We start from the raw sequence: 26,113 nt of genomic DNA, 5'->3' as shown, positions 1-26,113 counted from the left end.
CAGTTTCTCATGGTTGTTCACGCAGTGACAAGCTGGTCTGGATATTTAGAGAGAGGAACACTTCCTAGGGGCCTCCAAAAGGCATGGGGATGGTCTGCAGTTTCCTGCATGCTGCCTTTTCTGGTGGAGATCGCAGAGGCTGACAGCCCTTTAGAGGACCCAGGACAGGCCTTGTCCTTCCTCTGGTCACAGCTGGACCCCAGTTCTCCTGCTCAGCCCCAGCTCAGGATCCGTGTCTAGGGGTGACTTTTGGGGTAAGTTGGACGAGAGGGGTGCATAAGTTTGTCTTAAGGACATGTGATGAGCACCAGGACTGAAGTACCAGAGCAAAATGATGTGGCTTCTGGGTGAATACTTTCTTCAGTGCAAGTCCTGACACAGAGTCCCAGACTTGCTTTCCATGCCACCTTTCATGAGGGATGATGCACTAAGAGATGGCAAGTGGGGGACACCAATCCTTCTCCAACTACTTCCCAGGCCTGGTGAAGCACCAGGACAGCAAGGACTTCTGGCCCTGCACCCTGAACTCTGGGTATAATCTTGGGGCAGTTGAACACCAGCATTTTTCTCTCCAAGGCCATTTCCAGCCCAGGTCAGCTCCTGTCTGACCTCCCCCATCCCTCCTCTGATCTGCTCTGGTGCTCCTGGCCCCTTCCCTGTGCTCCCCACAGGGCCTCAAACTGGCAGTGATGCTCTGCAGAACAGGTTGGCTGCAGAACCATGGGGTGACTGCAGACTGGTTGTGCTGCTCAGTGAGGGACACAGATGCAACTGGATGTGCTGCACTGTCACTGAGCTCTTTCCTGGGGGTCTAAAGCTCTAGAATGGGTTCAGAGCATTTCTTGGGACTCATTGGGTTTTCTGCTAATTTCTGTTCAGCCATCCCTTCCTTGCCCTTCAGGTGCCTGGAGACATGGACTATCTCCTTCCCAGGGACGGAGGTAGGCTGACCAGCCCATAACTCTTCAAATTCTCCTTCCGGCCCTTCTTGAAGATGGGTTTGACATCTTCATTTCCAGCAGAACTCAGAACTTCTCTGATTCTGCTGTCACATTTGAGAGCACAATCCAGAATCACAGGTAACCACTTGCAATGAGCCTGTCCCAGCAGCTGAGATGAATCTCACAGGGCCACTGAGCTTTGTTCCTGAAGTCACACACAGAAATGTCATCATTCCATCAAGCATCCATGTCTGAACGGGACTTGTGAACTTCTTCTGCACCTGGGGATGTTAAGAGACAGAATCTTTCCAATTTGCACATAGAGGCCATGGTCTCAGTTTCTCTTTGGCTTCCTATTGCTACTCCAAAGTGAAAGGAGGCACTTCAGCCCTGTGGTGTGTCACCCTGCTCTGCGCTCATCTGAGATGTCCCACGTCATGAGGAATGGACATGGAGACATTGGTTAAAGGAAGCATTTAACAGTGGGCGGTTTCCCATGGGCTGTTACACCCAATGTGAAGTGACCTTGAGACACTGTCTGACCCAAAGGCCTTCATGGAACCCGCAGGAATAGTTGATGTTGTTTGTGCTCACTTGGGTTCATCTCACCTCACATACATGATGTGCGTACTCACATCTCACCTGTACAATGCAAACATGGATTGCTGACCAACTCATTCAGTGTCTCTCCATGGAGGGAAGAACAACCTCTGTGAGCTGGGGTGAGAGGTCAGGGCTGGGAATGGTGGTTGTGAGGGTCTACTCCATGACGATGCCCTTGGACAGTTTTTGAGGGGTGTCCAGTGCGCAGGGGCACAGCCCAGTCCCTGCATTGCTGGTCCTGCAGGTCTCTGGCAGGAGGCCTGGCTGTGAGAGGACACTGCTGTGTGCCAGCCCTGCACACACACACGGTTCAGCTGTACCCTGGGCTTTGCATCTGTGGCCACATTCATGGGCGTATTCTTTAGAGAATCTTTGGAAGAAGACCTAAAGCTTCACACCCTGCCCTGAGAAGATCACCCTTCTATCTGGAAAGGCTGTTTTGGGGCCAGTTCTGTCCCTGCCTGCGCTCACAGCACTGACACACAGCAGGACGGGGACCACGCTGCCAGAGCACTCAGGCCTTGCACCAACACAAGGGATGAGAAGGACAGTGTGGGAGTGGACTGAGAACAGCTCTGGAAGACCAAGCGCTGGTGCTCCCTGGCACGGCTGCCAGGCTGGACTCTTTTCCCCTCCACCCATGCACAGGAACTGTCCCTGCAGCACTAAAAAGGCCTTGCAGGAAGGATAAAGTGAAAAACAAGTCACTACAGGACCATTTATTTTGTTTAGAGACAAGGAGAACACGGCTTCTCACACAGCCAGCGGTTGTAAAACAAAAGCAGACAGTGAATTAAAAAGGGGCTGATGACATTAACGCAATAAAAAAACCAAAAAATAAGAACAGAAAATCCAGCTGACAGGCTGGACTTGTAATTAGCTACATTAAAGCTCCTATGTAGAAGCAAATGGGCAGTTTATTGCTTCAGGAAACTATGAGTTTCCACAGGGCATCCTTGAGCTCCTGGTTCCTCATGCTGTAGATGAGGGGGTTCAGTGCTGGAGGCACCACTGAGTACAGAACAGACACCACCAGGTCCAGGGATGGGGAGGAGATGGAGCGGGGCTTCAGGTAGGCAAACACGCCAGTGCTGACAAACAGGGAGACCACGGCCAGGTGAGGGAGGCAGGTGGAAAAGGCTTTGTGCCGCCCCTGCTCAGAGGGGATCCTCAGCACGGCCCTGAAGATCTGCACATAGGACACCACGATGAACACAAAACACCCAAATGCCAAACAGACACCAACCACAAGAAGCCAAACTTCTCTGAGGTAGGAGTGTGAGCAGGAGAGCTTGAGGATCTGGGGGATTTCACAGAAGAACTGGTCCACAACATTGCCCTTGCAGAGTGGCAGTGAAAATGTATTGGCCGTGTGCAGCAGAGAATAGAGAAACCCAGTGGCCCAGGCAGCTGCTGCCATGTGGACACAAGCTCTGCTGCCCAGGAGGATCCCGTAGTGCAGGGGTTTGCAGATGGCAACGTAGCGGTCGTAGGACATGATGGTGAGGAGAGAATACTCTGCTGAAATGAAAAAGACAAAGCAAAACATTTGGGCAGCACATCCCATATAAGAAATGGCCCTGGTGTCCCAAAGGGAATTGGCCATGGACTTGGGGACAGTGGTGGTGACGCAGTCCAGGTCCAGGAGGGCGAGGCTGAGCAGGAAGAAGTACATGGGGGTGTGGAGGTGCTGGTCCCAGGCTATGGTGGTGATGATGAGGCCGTTGCCCAGGAGGGCAGCCAGGTAGATGCCCAGGAAGAGCCAGAAGTGCAAGAGCTGCAGCTCCCGTGTATCTGTGAACGCCAGGAGGAGGAACTGGGTGATGGAGCTGTCGTTGGTCATTTGCTGCCTGTGGGCATGAGGACCTGTGCAAGGAAGAAAGGACAGTGACAAGTTAGGGGAGACTTCTCTGAAGAAAACAGGTTGTTTCTCATGGAAAACCCCCATCCACAATGGAGGGATGTTTCTGCTCATTCTCTCTTTCTACCAAGTGAGAAAAACTGTTCATTACAGTTTAAAATGCAGCTTGGGCATCTCTTTTCCATGAACACACCTTGGGGGCAAGACCCCTTGAGTTGGTGTCAGAACAAAAACTGACCCACACTCCCACCCCATCTCCAGAGAGCAAGAGCACCAGGGACAGGTGGAGAAACAGGGAAGAACACTGCAGTGCTGCCAGAAAATACAGCAGGGACGGAAAGGCAGACGGGCATGCTGTGGAACCTTCTCCTTACCCAGCTGTGCTGCTCCCACTCACTTAATGACACTGTAGAGCAAGTACTTTTAGCACCTTTTTTGTGTACCACGTTCCAGGAACCCTTCACCTGGAGGTCCAGCTGCTGAGGTGGAGACTCGTGACCTGGACCCCATGGCTTTGGGGCAGAGGCTCTGCTGGGGAGGAGAGGAGACCAGAGGGTTGCACTGGGAAATGTGTCTGCACTCAAGAGGATGTGAGAGAGGTTCCTAAATCCCATCTCCAGCATTTCTGGTAGCAGTTAACTCTTTCTGCCCATGGCTGTGCTGCCTGCAGCTGTGTCTCTGTCCCTGGGTCTGCTCCCTGTCAGTGTCACAGACCCCGTCCCACCCGCTGTGTGCTCAGCTCTGTCCTGCTCACACCTCCTGGCACTGCCCAGGGGCAGCTCTGCGTGTGCAGGGGCTCAGGAGCAGCTCAGACAAATCCTAACGAGAACTGGGGTCTCAGTGTCTTCTCCAAAGCAGAGAAATAAATCCCCATCTCCCACTGCACACCCAAACAACCAAGAGTGGAAAACTGAAAGCACAGACTCCTTCCCTTGCAGCTGTTCCTGTCTTGATGTTGTGGTTCAGAAGGACTCTCTGCCATGTCTGTGGGATGATCTGGAGCTCTGAGCAGCCCTGACCCACACAGCATCCTCTCCAGAGCAGAAGCACCTTTCCTGCCCTTATGGGCGAACGCTCATTTCCCCAGCAGTTTCTGCCATGGGATCTCCCCGGGCAGGCTGAGCGCTGACCCTGGCAGGCGGCAGAGTCCCTGTCCCGGCACAGCCCTGGGGTGCAGGGACCCTGCTCTGCAGGACAGCCCTGGGCACCCCTGGGTGCTCACCCGACTTCACAGCTGTTCAACATTGCCTGACAAGAGCCCCCTCCTTACAGATCCCAGCAGCTGTGCCTGTGCCAGTTTTAGGAGATGCCTCCAGGAGCTACAGCTGCATTGCCCTGCACCCAGACACTTACCATGGCAAGGGCTGCAAAGGTTTCTCCTCCAGTGAGCTCTCAGTCATCCTCCCAGTCCTGACCACCTTTAATCTCTCTCGGCCTTGCTCATCTCCCTGAGATCCGCAGGCAGAGCCCTCAGCCCTGCTGCGCTGTGCAGAGGAGCTGCTCCTGGGCAGAGCTGTCTCTCTGCAGCGCTGCCGCTTGCCAGGAGCTCCCTCTGTCCCAGGAGCCCAGCCCAGCTCAGCAGCACAGGAGCAGCCCAAGGCGCTTTAATGACCCCTCTGGTGGATTTGGTCCTGAGTCCATGGGCCTCAGGCCCTGGAGGAAGCTGATGAAACCTCTGAAGAAGTCAAAGTCAGATTCAAACTCCAAAGTTTCTTGTAATGTTAATGGGTCCCAATGAGTTATATACTGAGAAACCATCCCCAGGGTCAGTTGCAGAAGAAAACTGGAGGCAGTGATGACATGTCAGGAAAAGCAAAGTAAAGGTGGCTCTGATGCTGAGTAAACATGGATGTGTTTCATTAACCAAAGGGCCAAGCCCTGACCCCCAGCCCCTGGGAAGGCAGATCCTGTCCCTCCCACGTTGCCCAGGGCTCTTCCTGGGGCAGTGTGATGTGGGGCTGTGCAAGGCCAAGGGCAGGACTATAGACCCACACCTCCCAGGTTCCTGGCTGGGGACAAGGAGGCCATGGGGCCCCTGTGCTGGAAGGACAAGGTGTCTCCTCACAGGCATCAGAGGTGCAGACAACAGCCATAGCCAAGGGGAGAAGGAGCTCATGTCTGGTGGGGCTTTCAGCCTCTTTACATCCCTTGATCACCTCCACCACAGCCTGTCCTGTGCTGTGGCATCCCCTGCACCTCTTTCCCTGCAGGCTGCAGACATCCCCCCTGCTGCCCCACCTTGCTCTTGTCTGAGCATCTTCCTTCCTTTGCTGAGATCTCTGCATCCTCCCCAGCTGTCCCTTGGAGCACAAAGCCTTGGGCTGATGCAGACTCCCTCTGCTGACCTGCTCCACCACAGCACTGCCCTTCCAGTCACATTCCTTTCTGCTCATGTCCAGCCTGGACCTCCCCAGCTGCACTTTGGGCCATTATTTCTTTCTCGTGCTCTTTCCCACTATGAAGAAAACCCCCACCACCTCTGAAACCACCCTTCAAGCACTCTCAGGCTACTCCTGCACTGCTGCAGCCTCCCCAGTGCTGCTGGGCCAAAGCAGCAGAGTAATGTTACAGCGCTTGGCAGATGGAAAGGTAGGGCTGAAACTGGGCAGCACGAGAGTCAGTAAGCCCTGCTGTCCCCAAGGACAGAGAGAAACAGGCTGGGAATGACAGACCCGTAAGGAAATGTGTGTTTGGTCAGTGGTGTCTCTGCTGCCCCTGAGGTACTTGGGCAGACGTGTCACTGATCTGTGGGAATGACAAAGTGCTGCTGACAGGCCCAGTGGGACAATGGTTTGTCTGCGCCTTGATCGTGTTATCAAGACAGTGAGAACAGGGTTGTGAAAAGAATGAAAGGAAATTTGGAAATGTAGCTATACCCAAGGACAGCCCGGTGTGATGCGCTTCCTATTCATGGGCTGCCCTACATCTACTGGACAGAGAAGGGGCAGATCTTGTGATGCTTCAGAGGTGGGAACGAGTTTCTCGCATAAAGGCACTGAATCTGTCTGCAGTGCTGTCTGTGTGTCTGTCCCACACTCACTGTGAATGGGGATGGCTACCCTGGACAGGACCATCGCTGACCCTGCCTAATGCATGTAGGGGTGTGTGAGAGCCTTGGCAACTCATGTAACACTGCAGGCCTATAACTCACATTAAAGGGAATAACTGTCCTGAATTCCATTTGTCAATAGAATTATAGAATAATTTCAGCTATAAGAGACTTTCAGGATCACGGAGTCCAACAATAACCCAACTCTAGCACTAACCCATGTCCCTAAGAAATCCATCTAAACATCCTTTAAACCCCTCCAGGGATGGTGACTCCACCACTTCCCTGGGCAGCCTGTTCCACTGCTTCACAACCTTTTCCATGAACAAATGTCTCCTAATATCCAATCTGAACCTTCCCTGGCACAACTTGAGGCCCTTTCCTCTTGTCCTATCACTTGCTACTTGGGAGAAGAGACCAACTCCCATCATGCTGCCACCTCCTTTCATGTAGTTGTACAGACCAATATGGTCTCCCCTCAGTCACCTGGGCACACGTTGCCTCATGTTCAGTTGCTGTCAACCAACATCCCCAGATCGCACTCTGCCAGGCAGCTTTCCAGCCACTCTTCTTGAGCCTGTAGCAGTTGTTGTGACGCAAGTGAAGGACCTGGCACTTTTCCTTGTTAAACCTCAGACAACTGGCCTCAGCCCAACAATCCAGCTCATCCGGATCCCTCTGCATGGCCTTCCCCCCCTCCAGTGGATCAACACTCACACCCAACTCGGTGTCATCTGCAAACAGTAAGTGCACTCAATCACCTCATCCAGATCATTGATAAAGAGATTAAACAAAATTGACCCCAATACTGAGCCCTGGGGACACCACTGATGACCGGTCACCAACTGGATTTGGCTCCGTTCACCGCAACTCCTTCGACCCGGCCCTCCAGCCAGTTCTTTATCCATCGCAGATGCAGCATCCAGGCCATGAGTTGCAACTTCTCCAGGAGATGCTGTGGGATATGGTGTCAAAGGTTTTACTGAAGTCTAAGGACACAACATTCTCGTCCTTTCCCTCATCTGCCAGGGGGTCACCTTGTCATAGAAGGAGATCAGGTTGGTCAATCAGGACCTGCCTTTCATAAATCCATGATGACTTGGCCTGATGTCTTGGTTGTCTTGTATGCGCTGCCTGAGAGTTAGAAGTGCTGAGAGAAACCCTGCCCCTGCCAGACCAGCTCCGTAAGCTCCAGGAACAGCTTTATCATCTGCGCTGGAGCACAAAGGATGTGGCTGAGCAGGCTCTGCAGGAAGGCGTGAAGCAGGCAAAGGTCCCAGGCTTTACCGGATGGGTAAGGGCACAAGGCAGAAGGATCTGCTCAAGGGTTTTATCCTCCCTCCGGCACGTATCCTGCTCCATTCCCTGTCACAGCCAGCAGGCTGGTGCTGCTGGAACAAATGCTGTCATGGCCACACTTCCTTTTGGGGAAGAGAGAGCGTGACGGGAATGACAGCTGTCTGAGTCGAACCTTCCTCTGCGCCCAGATCTCAGGTCCTCTTTAAGGGAGGGTTGGAAAGAAGGAATGGTCTCAGAGGTCTAGAGTTAAGCCAGGCCTATCTCATGTCCAGGAGGCTTGTCTGTCCGTGCTGCCTGGCCTGGGGCCTCTCCACAGGAAAAGCCCCTTCCCACAGCTCCAGCACTCAGAGCAGTGGAGTGAGCAGCCCCCCCTTTCTGATCCCATCAATCACAGCAGAGCAAACCTGGGAGGCTTCCAGGCAATGTGGGCGTTCCTTCCATCTGAGCTGGGCCTTGTCCCCTTCACCTTGGCTGGCCTTGCAGGGGAGCTGCTTGCCCCGTTCCTTTCCCTTCTAACAGGTGCTCTCCTTTGTGTTCCTTCCCAGGCTGTTCAGGAGATCATCAATCAAGCCCTGGAGAAGCTGGAGGAAATCCAGGTCCCAATGCCGGATTACGCCCTGAAATCAGCAGGTGCAGTGGCACTGTACAAACAAACCAGTTCCAAAGCGCTTCCTCTCCAGATTGACAAGATGGGCATTGGAATGTGCCCAGGGGTAGGAGAGAAGGGGCGAGAAGTCAAGGGTCACCTCATGCCCTAAAAGTGTCCCCACTGACAGAGCCTGTAACGGGCCAGACCCCATGGGAAGAACAGAAAGGCTGGTTCATAGTCTTGCCTATTTCCACGGCCAGATATGACAGCTTGATGACTCACTACTGTGTGTTCCAGAGGGGTCGTGCAAAGGGGAACCCACTGTAGGACATGGATGACAACTGAGAAACCTTTTCCAAGTCAACAGTGCAATATTCCTCCTGACACTGCCTGGTGATCATGCTCATGTTTGAATTTCCAGGGGCAGCCATCATTCGGTCCAAGACTTCTCCATCCCTCCGGGATGCTAAAGCAAAGGTGTTCTTGTACTCCCTGCCGGTGATGGATTACATGAGGTACCCTGAGCTGATTCTGGAGGTAGGAGCACCAAGAAGCAGTAAAACAAAGGTCAGGAGAATGAACCACACACGCTGCTCAGAGTTGCCTTTCTCCCTGTCTTTGCTCCTGGAAGCTTCTTCTCCTGTCCCCTTCTCACATGGACCTGCTCTCCTGCTGTGTCTCCCTGCTGAGTATTTCTTGTCCTTTCAGGCAGAAAATCATCCTGGCAACTGCTGGCCCTTCCCAGGGAGTCAGGGACACGTGTTCATCAAGCTGTCCGTGCCAGTCGTTCCCAGAGCCATCACCATGGACCATGTCTCAGGGACAGCGTTCCATGGAGAAAGTCTCTCCGGAGCTCCCAAGGACTTCGCTGTCTATGTAAGTGATTTCTCTAGAGTCGGGGGCAGGGGGTTGCACAGCATTTCTAAGCAGAGGATGAAGATGGGTCAAAGATTCTGGTGGCCCGAAGCTTCCTCCTGGCTCTCAGAACAAACAGGCTCCTTGGTGTTGCTTCCTTCCCATTGTATTCCTCTTTTATTCAACGTACCACTCGAAGTTTCTGGGGCAAGATGCTACTCCAGGAGCCACAGGGAAAAGGAGCTGGACAGTGCATGGTCCTAAACCTTCTTGGCTTCCAATCCCAGTGGCATTTGTGATCCTCAGGTCACCTCCCTCTCACTGGGAGCATCTGCTCCTTTTCTGACTGCCAGCTTGGACTCGTCGAGTGGGCAAGTGTGACGTGCTGCCCACCTGCAGCTTCTCATCTTGTCCTTGCCCTCATCATCCTTGGACTACGTAGCTGAAATAACCCTGTACTTCACCGGCTGAAGTTCAGTATTCCATGGTGCACCAGACGCTCTTGTTTTCTCCACCCATCTTTCTGTAGGGCTTCAAGGAAGAACACGAGGAGCAGGGAACGTTCCTGGGACAGTTCACTTTCCTGGCGTCGCTGAATCCCAGTCAGACCTTCCAGCTGAAGGTATGGGGACACAGAGGGAGGGGAACTGTAGGAGAGGAGGAGAAATGCAGCTGGATGGGGAGAGGCTTCCCTGCCAAAGGGGACAGGCAGCCCTGTCCTTGAGCATGTGCCACACTGGCCTTTCTTCTGCTTTAACTTCCTGGTGGCGGATGCCTGCGCTGCCGCTCTTCTCTTTCATTTTGGGTTTAAACTTCAGTACTTAGGAGCATTACAGTTGAAGCTGGAATCAGAAGGCAACAAGACATGTTGGGGCTGCCCATTGGGATAAAAGCAATTTTTGGAGCTCCGCATTGGGATTAAAAGGCATTTTGGGGCTCCCCATTGGGATTAAAGGCAGTTTTAAGGTTCTCCATTGATCCCCATTGAACCCCATTGATTCCAATTGACTCTCATTGACTCCCATTGATTCCCATTGACTCCCATTGTCTCCCATTGACTCCCATTGACTATCACAGAACCCCATTGACCCCCATTGAGAAATTTGTTGGTTTCAAGTCTCCCCAGAGCAAAATTTGTCAAATACGAGGTGAAATTTGTCAGTTTTGAGTCTCCCCAGAGAAAAAAAAAATTGTCAGTTTTGAGGTGAAATTGTACACCAGCACTGGGTCTTCTGACTGTGGAAGCCTGTGCCCCAAAGCAGGCGAGAACTTTCCAGTGTATTTGCTGAGGCATCTGGTCGCTGCTTCTTCCTGTGCTGTTCTCATGGCCCGATGGGGTTGAGCAGGATAAGAATGTCTGCACCAGGACAGGTCAAAAGCCCCCGCGGGGCAGCAGGAAGGAAACTGTTGATGGAGCCCATCGCCGCAGTGCTTCTGTCAGTGCTCACGGGCCAGAGAGGAAAAGGTGACTCATTTCTTCTTGTCATTGCAGAACGAGCTCCCTGGGGTCGTGAATTACATCAGGCTGGAAGTGCTGAGCAACTGGGGCCACCCGGACTACACCTGCCTGTATCGGTTCAGGGTGCACGGTGATCCGCACAAAGATGGGGGAGACAGAGCAGTTTCATCTGTCAATAAATTCCATTAATGTTCACCCAGTCGAGTTCACGTCTGCTTTGCCTGTGATGCTGCCTGGTCCTCCCTGAGCTCACTGGAGCTCCCCATCCTTCTCTAAATCCACCAGTTTATGGGAGACTTCAGGAGTCCACAGCAAGATTGTCCTTGTTAGGGAAAACAGGAAAACTCAGTCACAAATCTGCAGAAAGCCTGACATCCACACACTTGCTGCGACACAGGAACATCAGCAAGGCCCTGCCTGTACACCAAAGATTAAATTAATGGGCAGGTTTCCTGTGCAGGAAGCAACTAAGGATGAGCTGAGTGTCACCATCTTTTGTTACCTGTTTTCACAAGAGGCAGATGCTGCTTCAGCTGCCATCTTCCAGTCTGTTGCCGATAAGAAAATGGAAGTGTGGGTTTTTGTAAGAAGGAATCCTTAATTGGAAAGTCGGTTCATGGACTTATTTGCCTCTCTGGGCACATATCGAGTTAAAAGCCAGGAACTGTTACAGAGTGATTAGCAAAGCAATCCCAGGACACTTAAGAGATCCCATACCCACACCAGTCTGTCTTTCCTTTTCACCCGAGTTCCCCAAGCCCCAAGGCCATAGAGACTCATAGGGACCCATAGAGACCCATGGAGACCATAGAGACCCCTAGAGACCCACAGAGACCATAGATGAATGAGACAGGTAAACTGAGGCAGTCTGTAAACCTTCCAGTATCCAACCACACGATCCAACACGTCCTCACCAACCACCGCTCCCCTTCCCGCCCGTTGATGTCACACACAGACAGTTCCCCTCAGTCCATGCGCAGCCCCTGTGAAACGTCCATGAAATGTCACAACAGCCCGCTGAGCTCCCGGTGTCCGTGGCTTTGGGCTCCGTCTGTTCCGTGGCCGCTCTGGACAGCACAGGTGTCGTTCTGTGGGGTCACAGGCACCAAACCCAGCTCGGGTGGGAGCCAAGAGGGTCCCCTCATGTGCAGGGCCCAAAGCGCCATCTGTAGCATCTGCCCGTCCTTTGAGTGCCCAGAGCCTCCTCCTTGGGGCCAAATCCTCATGTTTAGGGTCCCAACGTGTCTTTCATCACCCACGGCCTCTGTTCAGAGCCCACAGATTCATTTTTAGGTGGAGCTCGTTGCCTGGCAACAACCACCCAGAAGTCTATGGGGAGTCAGTGGACCCAGGACAGCCAATCACATTTGAGGAGGCGGGGCAAGTCAAGTGATTGATATGTAACCAGCCAATCAAGCTTTGAGGTCTGCAGGAAAGGTAGGAAGAGGTGAATGAACTGGGCAGCGTTTAGGGGCGGGTTGTGCTAGCTGCGCCAATCACGCGTGGCGGGAGTGAAGCACACGGATGATTGACAAGTGGCCTGACCAATCACTGGATGGGAGGAGCTGGGGGAAATCCTGGACAGCCAATCAGAGGAAACATCACCTCAGGGCAGCGTGGGCCCCAAACCAGGGCAGAGTGACAGCCCAGGCAGCCAATCCCAGGCAGTATCACCTCAGGGCAGGAGACTGACAGCCCTCCCAACCAATGGTGGTGAGGAGTGATGAGAGCAGAAGGTGGCTCCGCGGGCGCCCAGGCCGAGCTCTGACATGGCGCACGTCAGGCTGCCCCGAGCTCCAGCAGCCCCGGCCCAGCCCCGGGGCCCCTTCCTCTCTGCCACCCTCCCCGTCCCTCCCGTCCCCCCAGCCGCCCCCATGTTCCAGACCCCACGTCTCCGTGGCACCACCCGCTCACACAGTCAGGATCCCGGGCCGTGCCGCTGGAACGCAGCCAGGGGCCATCCGGCTAATCGCCACCGCCGCCAACCGCGTCCAACCATCCTGGCCCTGCTGTACCGTGGGCCACAGCCCCCGCCGTGGGGCAGAGGCCCCGCCAGACCCAGCACCTGCCATCCTGACAGGGCCTGAAGAGGGCCCAGCATCTAAGACGCTCCATCTCTGCTCTCTCACGGATGGTGGGAAATGCCCCGTGGCGCTGGTTCCAGCAGTGGAAGCGGAGCCGCTGGCAGCGCAGAGCCCAACCCATCTGGGCTGCTGAATCATGGAGATATTGCTGCCCGCTGGAGAACCTGCCTGTGAGAGTTTGCCACGGAGAACCCACGTGCCCGAGAGTCCGTCCAGTGAAGAACCCGATCGAACAACCAGCAGGGGGATCGAGCTGCCCAGGTTAAAGTGGCTGAGATAGATTTGCATGGGCAAGATGAAGGTGAATTATTGGTGGCCCATTGGGCCCACGATGCCCCATGTCATCGAGGAAGGGATGCAACATATACATGGGCTCATGGTTGAGGGGTGGACTCGACCACAGATGCTGCTGTTCATGTTATTCACCACTGTGAAACATGCGCTACGATCAAGCAAGACAAGCGGTCAAAGCCTGTGTGGTATGGGGGCGACGACTGGAGTGTCTGTATCACAGCGCCACAAACCTGCCACGGCAAGCGCTCTGTGCTTACAATGGTGGAAGCCACCACTTGATGGTTGGAAACATGCACTGTGCCCCACGGCACCGCCCGCAGCACTGTCCTGGGCCTTGAACAGCAAGTTCTGTGGCGATGCGGTGTCGCTGGGGAGTAATTTAGGGTTCTGCTCAGTGCAGAACAACACTTGGATTTCTTAAAGACAAGTGAAACTTCAAGAATTCAGTGGCAGGTTCACTCTATTATTTACTCCATGGGGGAAATACGCCAAGCCAAATGCTGCTGGCCTTCTCTGCAGGTGCCTGTACCCGGTCACGGAGCAAACTGCCAGGATTCTTGCCTCCCTGAAAACCGTTCGCACTGGGGTCCATGCTTAAAGCTCCAGTGGCAAACTTCTCTGATTCCACGTGGGCTTTGTTGTGTTGAGCTGTAGACATCGTTTATTGTCCATAACCTTGCAGGTGCTGTTTTGCCTGGACGCAAATTCCTTTCTTCTCAGCAAAGTGCAATATAGGCCTTATCTTGAAAGTGTTCAGTGTAGTTTGTAGTTGCTTTTGGTAGATATGAGCAGAAGTTTACAGCTTAAAATTTTAGCAAATCCAGCCTACCAAGTAACATGAAGCAAAGAGTATATTAAAAATCATACAACCTTATGTCCCTAAATAATTGATTATATTTAGTGTGCATCTACTTAAGGTAAATGATTACTATTAAACTTAAATTGGGCTCATCCATTGACCTCTGAGTAGTAAAACCCTTGCCACACAGCTCACTTATTTAGCTGGGAGAGCTCAAAGCGGGCTCCTCCAGGCTGTCGCATTTATGGAGTGAAGTGGTTGATTCGTAGTCAAATTGCACACAGCAGGAAAAGTCTGCATGAGACTCCCTGTGCTCACAAGTTCCTGGCGTTCAGTTGCCGTTCTGCTTCCTTGTGGGTCTCCTGGCAGGAGTTCTTGGCCTGGTTACAGCTCAGGCCCTTCCCTCCTCTGCATTCTGGACCAAACTGCTGCGGGTTTGGCTGGGGGTGATTGGGGGGTCGAGTGCATCTGCCACACATGGCAACCCAGAGAGAACTGAGCCAGCCAACGGGATCCTTTCCGCAACATCCTCATAGACACCTGGAGCAAGGAGCGTGGCATTGAGTGTGTCTGTGACACCCCCATCGTGCACCAGCCGCTGGGAACATGGAGCGGTGCAGCAGACTGTTCAAGACTCTGCTCAGAGTGGGATGGGTGGTGAACTTTTAGAAACTGGGGTGGAAATTTAGCAGCCAGGTGCCCAGGGCTGAGCTGGCCTGTGCCTCCCAAGGGACATCCTGACCCTCCCCACCCAGGCACAGGGTCACAGTGGGGCCCTTTGTGACCTCACTTGGTGACACCCACTGCCCCGCATGTGATCAGTGCAGCTGTGTCCCCAGCCCACACTGTCCGACAGGACGGTGACGGGACAGGGTGCGAGCACGGAGCTGGCGAGAGCCCCGAGCGTAGCCCACGTCTGTCAGAGAATCAGAGAATTTTTTGGGTTGGAAGAGACACTTAAGATCATCGAGTCCAACCACAACCCAGCTCTAGCTGCCCCGGCAGACTCTGCTGCCCCTGGCAGACTCGGAGCAAGGAGCTCCTGAGCTCAGCTCACGTCTTTCCCCAACGAGGAGCACACGAGCGCAGCCCACACCTTTCACCGCTGCCTCTGGCAGAGCTGCAGCACCGAGGAGTTTTGAGGAAGCGTCCGCCTTCCCCATCCTTAGTCCTTCCGTTTGTCTGCAAAATGGCAGAGAGGCCCCCCATCCAACCTAGGCTGGCCTGGCAGGAGGAGGTTGGGGCTCCCCAGGAGGTCAGATCTCCACCAGAGCCCAACCAGGTGGATGTGGTCCAGCCACTGCAGATCGGTGAGTGAGGGGCCCTGATTGTCTGGGCGGGGTGGGGCCCAGCGATCGCTCTCTGCTCCACACCAGGATCACGCTTCCCCTCACGCTGGCAGGGGGTTCCATGGCTGGTGGGCATGATGCTGCCTGAAATCCAGGGCTGCTCCGAGCTGGGAGCCGGCCCCAGCAAAGCTTCTGCGGGCAGAGGGGACCCAGCTCCTGCTGCAGGGCACGGGCAGCGAGAGGCAGCTGGGCGGGCAGGAGGCACCGTGCTGCGGGACGGGGACCTTTCCTGCCCGTCTGAAGCGAGTTCCTCACCCACTGCACTGGGGGCTTTCCCCGTCCTGCCTGGCTCCAGCATCTCAGCCCGTCTGCCGGGCACCCTCCAGCCCCACAAACACGGGGAGACTGTGCCGGGGCAGCGGGCACCGGGATGGACGTGGGGCAGAGCTCCTTCCTCTGCTCTCTCCTGCCTGCAAACCCTCTCTGCAGCCCTCCCTGCTCTCCTCCTTTATTAGATGCTGGCTGGTTACCTGTCTACCAATTCGAAAGGAGACACGTGGACTCCATCGTGTCCTTCGTCAGCAGCCCAGAAAAGGTAACCGTGGCCGTTTGGAGGGCGGCTGAGCCGGTGTCTGCTGACAGGGGCTCTGCTGCGGGGCTGCTGGAGGGAGCTGGCTGGGCAGAGCTGCTGCTCCCAGGTCTCCAGTTGTCACTGGATCCCCATGCTGTGGTGCCACTGGCTCTGTGTCCCCATCTCACACTCCCTGTTTGTCTCTCTGTCCCCTGGCTGCCAGGAGGAGAGTCAGAAGATTCCATTTCTTCAGAACATTCGTGACCTGTGCTACAAAAGCAAGCGCCACGGCCTCCCACAGGGCCTAGATCTCTTCTGCCAGAGATACGAGCTGGCAGAGAATATCAAGGTGAGGGGACACCTGGCGTCTCTGGGGAAGGGGGCGATGCCCCCGGCACCCTGTGAGGACAGCGTTGGGCAGGGCCGGGGGCTGGTGGCACTGGGTGCTGGTGGCGCTGGGTGCTGGTGGCACTGGGTGCTGGTGGCGCTGGGTGCTGGTGGCGCTGGGTGCTGGCAGCTGCCAGGTCCCATCCCAGCTGTGTTCTGCAGGTGCTGCTGGAAGAGGAGCCCAGAAACAAAGTGCGCACGGCGGTGCGGTGGAACGCCATGCTTGCCATTGCCGAATTGAGGTACCTGCCCATCCCTCCCGCGGACCCCTGCACAAGATCTCAAGGCACTGCTCCAAATACCAAAGTGTGACTGGCTCCCCTCTCTCTGCAGCGCGGTGGAGAGGGCGCTGGAGGGCAAGGAGGCAAGCCTCCTCCAAGCCTGCTTCTCTAGTGTCTTCTTGCTTCCTCCAGAAGAGAAAATGCAGGATATGGGCCGTTATCTCTTCTTAAAAGTAAGTGCTTGGTGAACTACGGGAGCCCACAGTCCCTCTGGCTGCTCCCTGTTCACCCCGTGCTGATATATAACCAGAGATACAAGGCAGGGTTGGTCTCAGCTCTGCTTTCACACCCTCGTGCCTTCGTCCGCTGCCAGTTGTCCTGGCCACATCCAGTGCCAATTGCTGCTCTGCCTGTAGCAGATTATTTGCCCCTGAGTCTCTCCCAGGCACAGCAAATCAGCACAGGAATTGCCTCTTGGCACTGGGAGTTCAGATCAGTCCGCCGTGTGTGAAACAGATGGCAGGAAACACGGCCAAAACTCGTTGTCTTCTTGCAGGCCATGGAAGCCATGGACAACATGCTGCAGGCATTGGTGCTCAGCTCTTCAGCCTCCAGAGTCAGCGAGCTGCTCCAGAATATCTTCCAGGTCTGGCGTGTGCAAAGAGTGGGCTTCACAAGGGCTGTTCCTCACTCTGGAGGTGACAGTGCCACCCGTGCCGTGCAGAGAGCGCTGCCGGGAGGGTGCCCACCTCCCCGGGGAGCCAGGGGCTGCCCGCCAGGCTCTTCCGCAGCGCAGTGGCCACAGAGGGTGGCATCTGCCTTCCTGCCTGGCCACGGGGCTGGCCCGGGGCGTTTGTCCCAAGCCTGCGAGGGGTCCGAGGGCAGGAACCCCACTACAGGCTTTGCTCGAGAACAGAGTCCAGCCCAGGAGTTGGGCGGTGCTGCTTCTGCTGGAGTGCTGGCTGCTCCCAGGGCTCACCAGCAGCTTCTCTCTTCCCAGATGCTCTTGACATACACCAGCTCTGAGAGAGAATGTGTGCAGGAGAGGGCTGTGGGGAGGATAGAGAAGATGAGCTCTGCGCTATTCAGACATCCCATGCTGGCGGTAAGGAGCCAGGCACCCTCCAGCCGGGCCGTCTCCCCATCCCTGCACCCCAGAGCGGCCTGCAGCTCTCCCCACGCGGGGCTGCTGCCCAGGCAGCTGCTTTGGGAGCTGTGGCCGGCACGGGCCTGCAGAGCCCTGACGGCCCACAGAGCCAGCCCTGGACACGCGCTTGGGTTCAGGGCTTTGGCACCAGTATCCCAGCAGCAGCCCCAGTCCCGCTGGCCGCCAGCAAGCCCTGGTTCACGGCAGGGCCAGCACCCTGTGCCCATGAGTCCAACCCTCCTCCCTCACCCCGGGCCTCTCTTCTCATCCTCCCCGTGCAGCCACTGCCGCCCCTGCTGCCAGTTTTGCTGCGGGCTCTGCCACCAGCACCGTCGGGCATCTCTGCAGGGCTGCTGGCACTGCCTGGCTAAGCAGCAGCATCAGGGCACTTGGTGTGACTTGGCTTCACTTCCTTCCTTTCTTTCCTTTCTCCCATAGTCCTGCGCGAGACACCTCAGAACTTCTGAGAGGACAGACATCGTCCTTGTGTTCATCGAGGCGATGAGAGATGCCAGCATCTTTGACAAGAAGCGGGCAACAGACTTGCTGGACATGGTCATGGAATTCCCTGACTTCTGGCTGGTGGATGTAAGTGGCCTGTGGCTGGATTGCCCTGCCAGGCTGGATTGCCCTGCCCTTCAGCCCTGTCAGGCCTTGTTCCTTCCTCCATCCCTCCCCCCCAAGCCCTGGTGTCTCAGGAATCTGAAGCCACACGAAGGTGGCAGAGAGGGATGGAAGGGGCAGCTGAGGAAGTGGCTGCACTCCAGTGGCAGTGCCATCCTCACCTGTGTCTCCTCCAGCTGCCAAAGATCATGAGATGCATCCACAAAAACCTGGACAGCATCAACACAGCACCAGCCCGGCAGAGCGTGGCGTCCCTGCTTCTCCTCATGGCTGACAGGAGACCCGGGGAGGTGCTCACAACGCTGCTGAGGATCGCTCCACCAGGAGACAGGTACTGGCCCCAGAAGCCATGAGGGCTTGTTCCCTGTGGGGAGAGGGGCACAGAGCCAAGGAATCCTGCAGGACACCCCCGAGGAGCAGGACCCTCCATCCCACCACGCTTTCCAGCGCTGGGGGTCAGCCAGGCCCGCAGCAGCCACAGCTGAGCGAGCCAGCCCAGAGCCCCCCACGCTCTGCCAGCCCCACAGGAGCACCAGCTCAGCCTCTGCTGCTGCCCAGGGCATCCAACCATCCTGCAGCGCTGAGCCCGGACACGCTGCTGTGGCCCAGGCTGCCCTGCTGACAGCGCTCTCCTGCAGGACTGCCCTGGACATGTGGGACATGATGATCTCCACACCCCAGCCTCTGAAGAAGATCTTAAAGAACTTGCGTGAAAGACTCCTGGCCATAGACTCCACGTTTCCCGGAGGCGACATCAGTGGGTCAGAAAGAGCTGACATGGTGAGCAGGGCAGCATCAAGAGGAGCAATGTTGGCAGCTGGGGCTGGGGCATTGGGGGAGGTGGTGGCTTGGCCTTGGCTGGGGGTCAGGCAGTGGCTGACAGCTCCAAATGCCCTCCCTGCCGTGCTGGGGCCTGATGGCTGCCTGGGGAGCTTTCCAGGCACGGAGTCTCTCCAAGACATCTGCCCACGGGGGCCTGTGGGAAAAGGGGCGGCTGAGCAGGGCACAGGGAGTCACTGCTTTTCTTCCCTCCCTGCCCTGGCCCTGCTCTCCTGTATCTCCGTGGCTGTGCCCATGGCCACCACCTGCCAGGAGGCTGCCACAGAGATTCCTGTGCCACCACTTGCCACGGAGCTGGACAGGAGGCTGGTGCTCAGTGACCGGCTTTTTTTGCCAGGGTGGTCTTTGACCCTTTCACAAAAACGAAACTGTTTTTCATACAGGCAAGAAAAATACAATCCCTCTTGCCACAAGTTGTGGGGTTGCTCGACTACGGCAACACAGAAATGAAAAGGAAAGTCCTGGCGTTCTTCCGCAGCGTGATGGGACATCTGAAGAGGGAAGAGGCCAGACCCGCTGTCGAGCAGCTGGAGGAAAAGCTCCTGCCCCTCTTTGACGATGTAAGGCTGATGACGGAGCCTGAGCCCTGCGGGTGGGCAGCCTGCAGTGCCAGCTGCCCTTCAGCCCAGCCCCGTGGGCAGCACTGGGAGCAGGCTCTGCTCCCCTGGGCTCTCGTGGGATGGCTTCTGGGCTTTGCAGCCCAGCACAGCTCCCTGCTGCACAACCTGACCATGGAGCATCTCCCCTCATGTCAGCCCCGATACTGCCCCTGCTCACCATGGGCAGAGAGCTGCTGGGATTGAAGTCCGCCTTTCTTCCTTCCTCCCAGGAGTCCAGCCAGCTGCGAGAGCTCTCCATCCGCCTCTTCCGAGAGCGGGTGCAGTCCGTGATGGCGCACGACAAGAAGAGGATGAAGAGCTACGTGCACCGTGCGCTGCTCCCCCTCTTCTTTCGTTTGAGCGACCAGAGCAACAACGTGGCCAAGGTACAGATCTGCACGCTGAGCACTGAGGCACAGAAGGGTGTGCTGGCAGCACACGGGTGGCCTGGGCACCAGGGGACAGGGCTGCTGGCAACTGGCAGCTTCCTCCAGCCCATAGGAAGGGTCCCTACAGACCCAGCACGAGTAGCAGTAGAGAAGCTGCCATGGCCATTTCCACCACCTGCCATACCTGGTCCCACAGGGCTCAGCAGCAGCCCGTGGCCACCGAGGCCTAAACAGGCGCATCCCTACGGGCTCCTCAGCTGTCCCTGCAGGTGCTGGGTCTCGAGCTTTGAGCCTCAGTCCCTGTCCCCCAGGGCTGTGCACAAGAGAGCCCCAGATGTTTGGGCCAGGGCAAGTCGCTGGCCCCAAAGGGCAGGTGTTCCAGGAACAAAGCCAAGAATAGGGGGACACCAGGTCTCCTTACGCAGATGGTGGGTGCCATGTCCCATCTTCTGCTGTCCCGCAGGCCGCCAGGGAAGCCCTCCTTGGCGCAGCAGAGCTCCTGGAATGGAAACAGCTCCAACACCTGGTGCGGACTCGGCAGACATGGAGGACTGGAGAGAGCTTGGTGAGAACAGCTAAGGCCCAGGCTGGCTGAGGGCTGCCCCACATGTCTGGGCTGTGTGCTCTGCAGATGTGCGTCGCCCGCCCTGCTGCAGCCCCGAGCTGCACCCTTGTTCCCTGTCCTCAAGAACAGAGCCCCCAAGGGCTCTCCCCTCTGCCCCATGTCCGGCGGGAAGGAGGGCGCTCAGCACCCCTGGGACCACTCTGCCTGTGTCTGTCTCTCAGCCTCAGCCCCACAGGGCTCCTGGCTGGGGGGCAGGAGAGGCCTGCGGGGAAATGGGAACCTGGGTTACTGGGAGGAGGGACTGGTCCAGCCAGCTCGGGGTGGGGTGCAGACGGTGACATGCTCACACCTTTGTGCCCTCTCCAGGTGGAGCAGGACAGGAGCAGGGCTCAAGAATTCTTGAGTCAGAGCCTGCCATACTTGAGGGATGCTCAGGCCAGCTTGCGAGAGGCGGCCGTGAGGTTCATCGGTGAGTCACAGCCCCCGGGTCCCTCTTTCAGCAGCCTGACCCCAGTCCCCGCCACTGCCCAGGCGCAAGGAGCAGCCCTGTGGCTGCCAGAGCCCCGGCCGCCCCGTGCAGGGCCTTGGCCTCCCCTCCCAGCCCTGCCCACGTGGGTGGCCTTGGTGGCCGCCTTGCTCGGTCCCGCTATGTCAGCTCTGGGCTATCCCCTGGGGCCAGCTCTGGTGAGGGGGAGGCAACAGGGGTCTGACGGAACTCTGTGCCCAGGGCTGGCTGCGCGGCCCCTGAGGGACCGAAGGGAGGAGGAGAAGCTGGCTGAGATCTGCAGTGGTGAGTAGGGAGCTTGCTCAGGAGGGGATGCCTGGGGGTCTCTGCAGATGTGGGAGATCATCTGGGCTCTGCTCCTTTCTGTTGCAGCCCTTCAGCCCTTGGAGAAGGACAGTAAACCCTCCACCCGCTCCCTCGCTACTCAGACCATCCTCATCCTGAGCAGCCCAAGGGAGCAGCCACGATCACGATGGTCCCTGCAGGCCCTGTGCTGCTGGCGTCGCTGACCCAGGTGGAGGAGCAGCTCTCCTTGTGGAAAAACGGCTGGATTTTAATAAAGAGCCCTTCTTGAAGCTGGGTTGGATGTCTGCCTATCCCAAGGACCCCAGAACCTCTCTGATTGCTGTGGCACTTTTGAGAGCACAGCCCGGCATCATGGGCAAGGGTGACAGAGCAGACAGGAGCACTTGCAATGAGGGCAGCTGAGACGAATCTCACTGGGCCAGTGGGGTTTGTTCCTGGAGTAACACACAGAAATGTCAGGGTCTGCCAGGCACCCTCATCTGAGCTGGCATCCTGGACTCCTTCTGCACCCAGAGATGAGCAGAGACAGAGTCTGTCCCTTTTACACATGGAGGCACGAGCCGCAGTGTCCGTCTGGCCTCCTGTTGCCACTCCCAAGGGACGGGCGGCACCTCAGCCCTGTGGTGCGTCACCCTGCTCTGCACCCATCTGACATGTCCCACATCATGAGGAGTGGACACGCGGACACTGCTTAAAGGAACCACAACCCAGCGCTGATTTTAGGCAGTTTGCATGGGCTGTTACTCCCAGCGCCAAGCGACAGTCACCTTCCTTGTCTGGCTGGCAATGCTGTGCTGGATGCACCCAGGATACGGGTCCCTCTCTGCTGCCAGGACACACTGTTGGTTCATTGTCAAGGTTTAAGGCAAGGTGACAATAAACCATGGCAGACGCTCCCTGTTATCCCCTCGTTTCCCGCGACCCCTTCCTTTAGATCAGAAAGATGATTGGGAAGAGGAAAGGAAGAGAGACTTAGACTTCAAGTTGGAGAGTTTTAAAGGGTTAATACATACAAAATATACAAACCCAATGTCAAGTGCTGGATGTGGAGCTGGCGTCACTCAGCAGAGCTGGGTGTGCGGGGCTGGCGGCTCCAGCAGCTGCAGGCCAGGCGCCCGGAAGTCATGGGTGGGACTGCACAGTAACCAGAACCTGGGTGCAGGGTGCCTGTAGATCTCAGGCAGACAGACAGGGTCCTCTCCAGATGCCGGCCATGGCCGAAGAGAGCGTGACCCTCGTGATCACCCTCTGATATAGGGGGTATGACGATTACGGGATGGAATACTTCCATTGGTCAGTTCTAGTAAGCTGTTCATCCACCCCTCCTCAAACACGCCCCTCTCACAACAGAACGTGGGAAAACTTATCAGTCTTTTCTAGCTACCACAGTAATAAATCTAAACACGAGCTTCTTCAGCATTCTGTTGCTCTCTTATCAGCACTGAGTGCAGCATCCTAGGAAAAATACGCAGGCTAAAACTCATAAAAGTGCAGCCACCTAGAAGAAGTGAGCTGAAAGAAAAAATCACTGAGAGAGAACCGGTCTGGTTTTTAATGAAACGAGGACACCTCCCTATCTGGTTATAGTCATCAATGTCCCATTGTCATAGCAACCAAAACCCTTAGGACGCCACCAGCCACAAAGCGTGGAGTTTATGTGCATTATACATCTATTTCACAGAATCCCAGAATGTCAGGGGTTGAAGGGACCTGGAAAGCTCATCCAGTGCAATCCCCCCATGGAGCAGGAACACCCAGCTGAGGTTCCACAGGAAGGTGTCCAAGCGGGTTTGAATGGCTGCAGAGAAGGAGACTCCACAACCTCCCTGGGCAGCCTGGGCCAGGCTCTGACACCCTCACCATGAAGAAGTTTCTTCTCAAATTTAAGTGGAACCTCCTGTGTTCCAGTTTGCACCCACTGCCCCTTGTCCTGTCACTGGTTGTCACCCAGAAGAGCCTGGCTCCATCCTCCTGACACTGCCCCTTTCCATATTGATCACCATGAATGAGTCCCCCCTCAGTCTCCTCTTCTCCAGCTCCAGAGCCCCAGCTCCCTCAGCCTTTCCTCACACGGGAGATGCTCCACTCCCTCCAGCATCTTGGTGGCTGCGCTGGACTCTCTCCAGCAGTTCCCTGTCCTTCTGGAACTGAGGGGCCACAACTGCACACAATATTCCAGATGTGGTCTCCCCAGGGCAGAGCAGAGGGGCAGGAGAACCTCTCTAACCTACTGACCACCCCCTTCTAACCCACCCCAGGTACCATTGGCCTTCCTGGCCACAAGGGCCCAGTGCTGGCTCATGGTCACCCTGCTGTCCCCAGGACCCCCAGCTCCCTTTCCCCTACACTGCTCTCTAATAGCTCATTCCCCAACTTACACTGGAACCTGGGGTTGTTCCTACCCAGATTCAAGACTCCACACTTGCCCTTGTTATATTTCAGTAAATATTTCCCGCCCAACTCTCCAGCCTGTCCAGGTCTCTGATGGCAGCACAGCTTCCAGTGTCACCACTGCTCTCAGCTTGGTGTCACCAACAAACTCGCTGACAGTCACTCTGTTCCCTCATCCAAGTCATTGATGAATACATTGAACAATACAGGCCCCAGCACTGACCCCTGGGGCACTGCACTGGATCCAGGTCTCAACTGGACTCTGTCCATTGCCCACGACTCTCTGGCTTCTTCCCTTCAGCCAGTTCCCAGTCCACCTCACTGCCCGCTCATCCAGACCGCACTCCTCAGTTCAGCTGTGAGGATGCTGTGCAGACTGTGTCCAGTGCCTCACTCAAGTCAAGGGAGATCACGTCCACCGCTCTGCCATCATCCATCCACCTCGTTACGTCTTCATAAAAGTCAGTGAGGTTGGTCAAGCACGATTTCCCCTTGGTGAAGCCATGTTGACTGCCCCTAATGACCCTCTTATCCCTTGTATGACTTGAGATGGCACCAAGGAGAAGTTGTTCCATCGTCTTCCCAGGGGTGGAGGTGAGGCTGGCCGGTCTATAGATACCTGGATCCTCCTTCTTGCCCTTTTTGCAGACTGCAGTGACATTTGCTTTCCTCCAGGCCTCAGGCACCTCTCCTGTTTCCCACGACTTAGCAAAGATCATGGACAGTGGCCTAAAGTGACCTCAGCCAGCTCCCTCAGCACCTGCAGGTGGATCCTATCTGGACCCATGGATTTATGGATGTCCAGATTGTTTAACTGGTCCATAACCCAGTCCTCATGAACCAGCCTCCTCCAGCCTCATGGGGGAACACTCCACTTTCCCCTAATCTGCCCGAATCTGGGGGCACATGGCAGGTGGGAAGGAGGTGTCGTTTACAGTGACACCCCAGGTGTCTGGGCTCCCTCAGTCACTCTGCTCATGGCCATGGTGTGGCCAGAGAGGACCCAGGTGTCCGAGTGCTGGCACAGCAGTGGAAGCATGGACACGGACACACACATCCACACGCAGGCGTAGCTTTGCTGAAGGGATTTACTGATTAGGAGAGGGAAATGGCCCAGGGCTCCCAGGGGATCAGATGGGGTCATCCAGGGATGATCATCTCCTCATGCCGCTGGAGGGGGACAGGACACGGCTGTCGCCATCAGTTTCAGTTCTGAAATCAGAGCCCAAAATGAGACCTCCAGTGTCAGCTGGGACATGAGGGGAGGCTTCTCCCCACTGTCTCTCTCTGCAGAGACCCAGGGAAGGAGAGAAGAGTTGGAGCCCTCAATCAGCCCAGGACAAGACTTGGTTCTCCTGAGATCCACGTGGCACCCAGAGCTCCGTGGCCAGTGTGTCATTAGCCCCGGATGCCCCTACATCTCCCAGAACCCTGCCCAGCCCTCAGGGTGATCCTTGGGGTCTGTAAGGCCCCAGAGCCCCAGCCTGGCCTGCACGGTGACCCTCTGGGTCCGTAGAGCCCCGCTGGGTGCAACAAAAGTCATGGGGGCAGCTCTGTCCAGCGTGGCCTGGGACACAGGGCATGGACAGTCTCCTCTGTTTGCTTCTAGATCCACGTTCTGCCCACCCAGGACCCTTTATGGGGCTGGAGATGCCCTGATGCTGCTCACCAGCAATGGAGGAGATGGGTGCACTAGCACTTCAGCATCTGGAAGATCTGGAACCTGGTGTTTCTGCTGCAAAACATCATCCACCCTGAGAGACAGAGGGAGCTGGGGAGAAAGGTTGGGTGAGGGGCACACTTGGGTGCACTGGGAGGCAGGGGAAAGCGATGGGGTCCTTGGGAAGGTGACTCCAGGGAAAATGGGGTGCGTGAGCTTGTGTGGTGGGGCACAGAAAGCAGTGGAGGTCCTGGAGAAGGGGCTGTGTCCTGGGGTATCGTGGGGTGCACTGGGCTGTAGTGGGTTGTGATGGGATGGAAGGGAATGCAATGGGAGCCCTGGGCAATGGGGCATCCCTGGGAAAACACTGGGGAGCAGGGATGTTCTGTGGGGCTGCAGGGGGTGCATGGGAGTGTACTGGGGCACACTGGCATGTTCTGGGGCACACTGGGATGCCCTGGAGCTTCGTGGCCGTGGGAGGGAGGGTGTGGGGCAGCAGAACTTGTGACACCTACCGCAGCCCTCTTCACTCGCCCCAGTTTGAGTCCCCCCTGTAGAGAGACCATGAGACCTCACTGGTCACTGGGATGTCCCAGCCCCAGCAAGGGAGGGGAGGACCAAGGTGCCCTCCAGTTCCCAGACTGGATGTCCTCCAAGTCCGCCCCACTACTCACATGCAGGAGAGACCCTCCACTTGCTTCCAGCAATGTTCCTGGAAATGCCTATGAAAGAAGAGAAAGGGGTTGGAGACAAATGGGGCTGTGGGTGGGGCACAGGTGTCCCCAG

General features: G+C 56.2%; 2 protein-coding genes across 2 annotated transcripts; one reads left to right on the top strand and one right to left on the bottom strand.

The window, feature by feature from the left end:
* Nucleotides 1–913: 913 nt before the first annotated feature.
* On the top strand, nucleotides 914–16,549 carry LOC139828872 (SUN domain-containing protein 3-like). The gene is made up of 11 exons (XM_071813644.1): nucleotides 914–941; nucleotides 7,630–7,748; nucleotides 8,299–8,383; nucleotides 8,764–8,879; nucleotides 9,051–9,218; nucleotides 9,727–9,819; nucleotides 10,690–10,827; nucleotides 12,523–12,667; nucleotides 15,638–15,717; nucleotides 16,243–16,322; nucleotides 16,414–16,549. The coding sequence occupies exons 1-11, from the start codon at nucleotides 914–916 to the stop codon at nucleotides 16,547–16,549; spliced, it is 1,188 nt and encodes a 395-aa protein (XP_071669745.1).
* On the bottom strand, nucleotides 14,519–21,436 carry LOC139828822 (uncharacterized). Its single transcript, XM_071813355.1, has 3 exons — nucleotides 19,690–21,436; nucleotides 18,234–19,048; nucleotides 14,519–17,350 (listed from the first exon to the last, which is right to left on the bottom strand). The coding sequence occupies exons 1-3, from the start codon at nucleotides 20,138–20,140 to the stop codon at nucleotides 17,195–17,197; spliced, it is 1,422 nt and encodes a 473-aa protein (XP_071669456.1). The 5' UTR covers nucleotides 20,141–21,436; the 3' UTR covers nucleotides 14,519–17,194.
* Between the last annotated feature and the right edge of the window lie 4,677 nt (nucleotides 21,437–26,113).

This window comes from Patagioenas fasciata, chromosome 11 (genome assembly GCF_037038585.1).
Source record: "Patagioenas fasciata isolate bPatFas1 chromosome 11, bPatFas1.hap1, whole genome shotgun sequence".
Classification (NCBI taxonomy): Eukaryota; Metazoa; Chordata; class Aves; order Columbiformes; family Columbidae; genus Patagioenas; species Patagioenas fasciata.
Note: the sequence above shows the minus strand (reverse complement) of the source record. Positions and strands in the feature narration are given on the sequence as shown.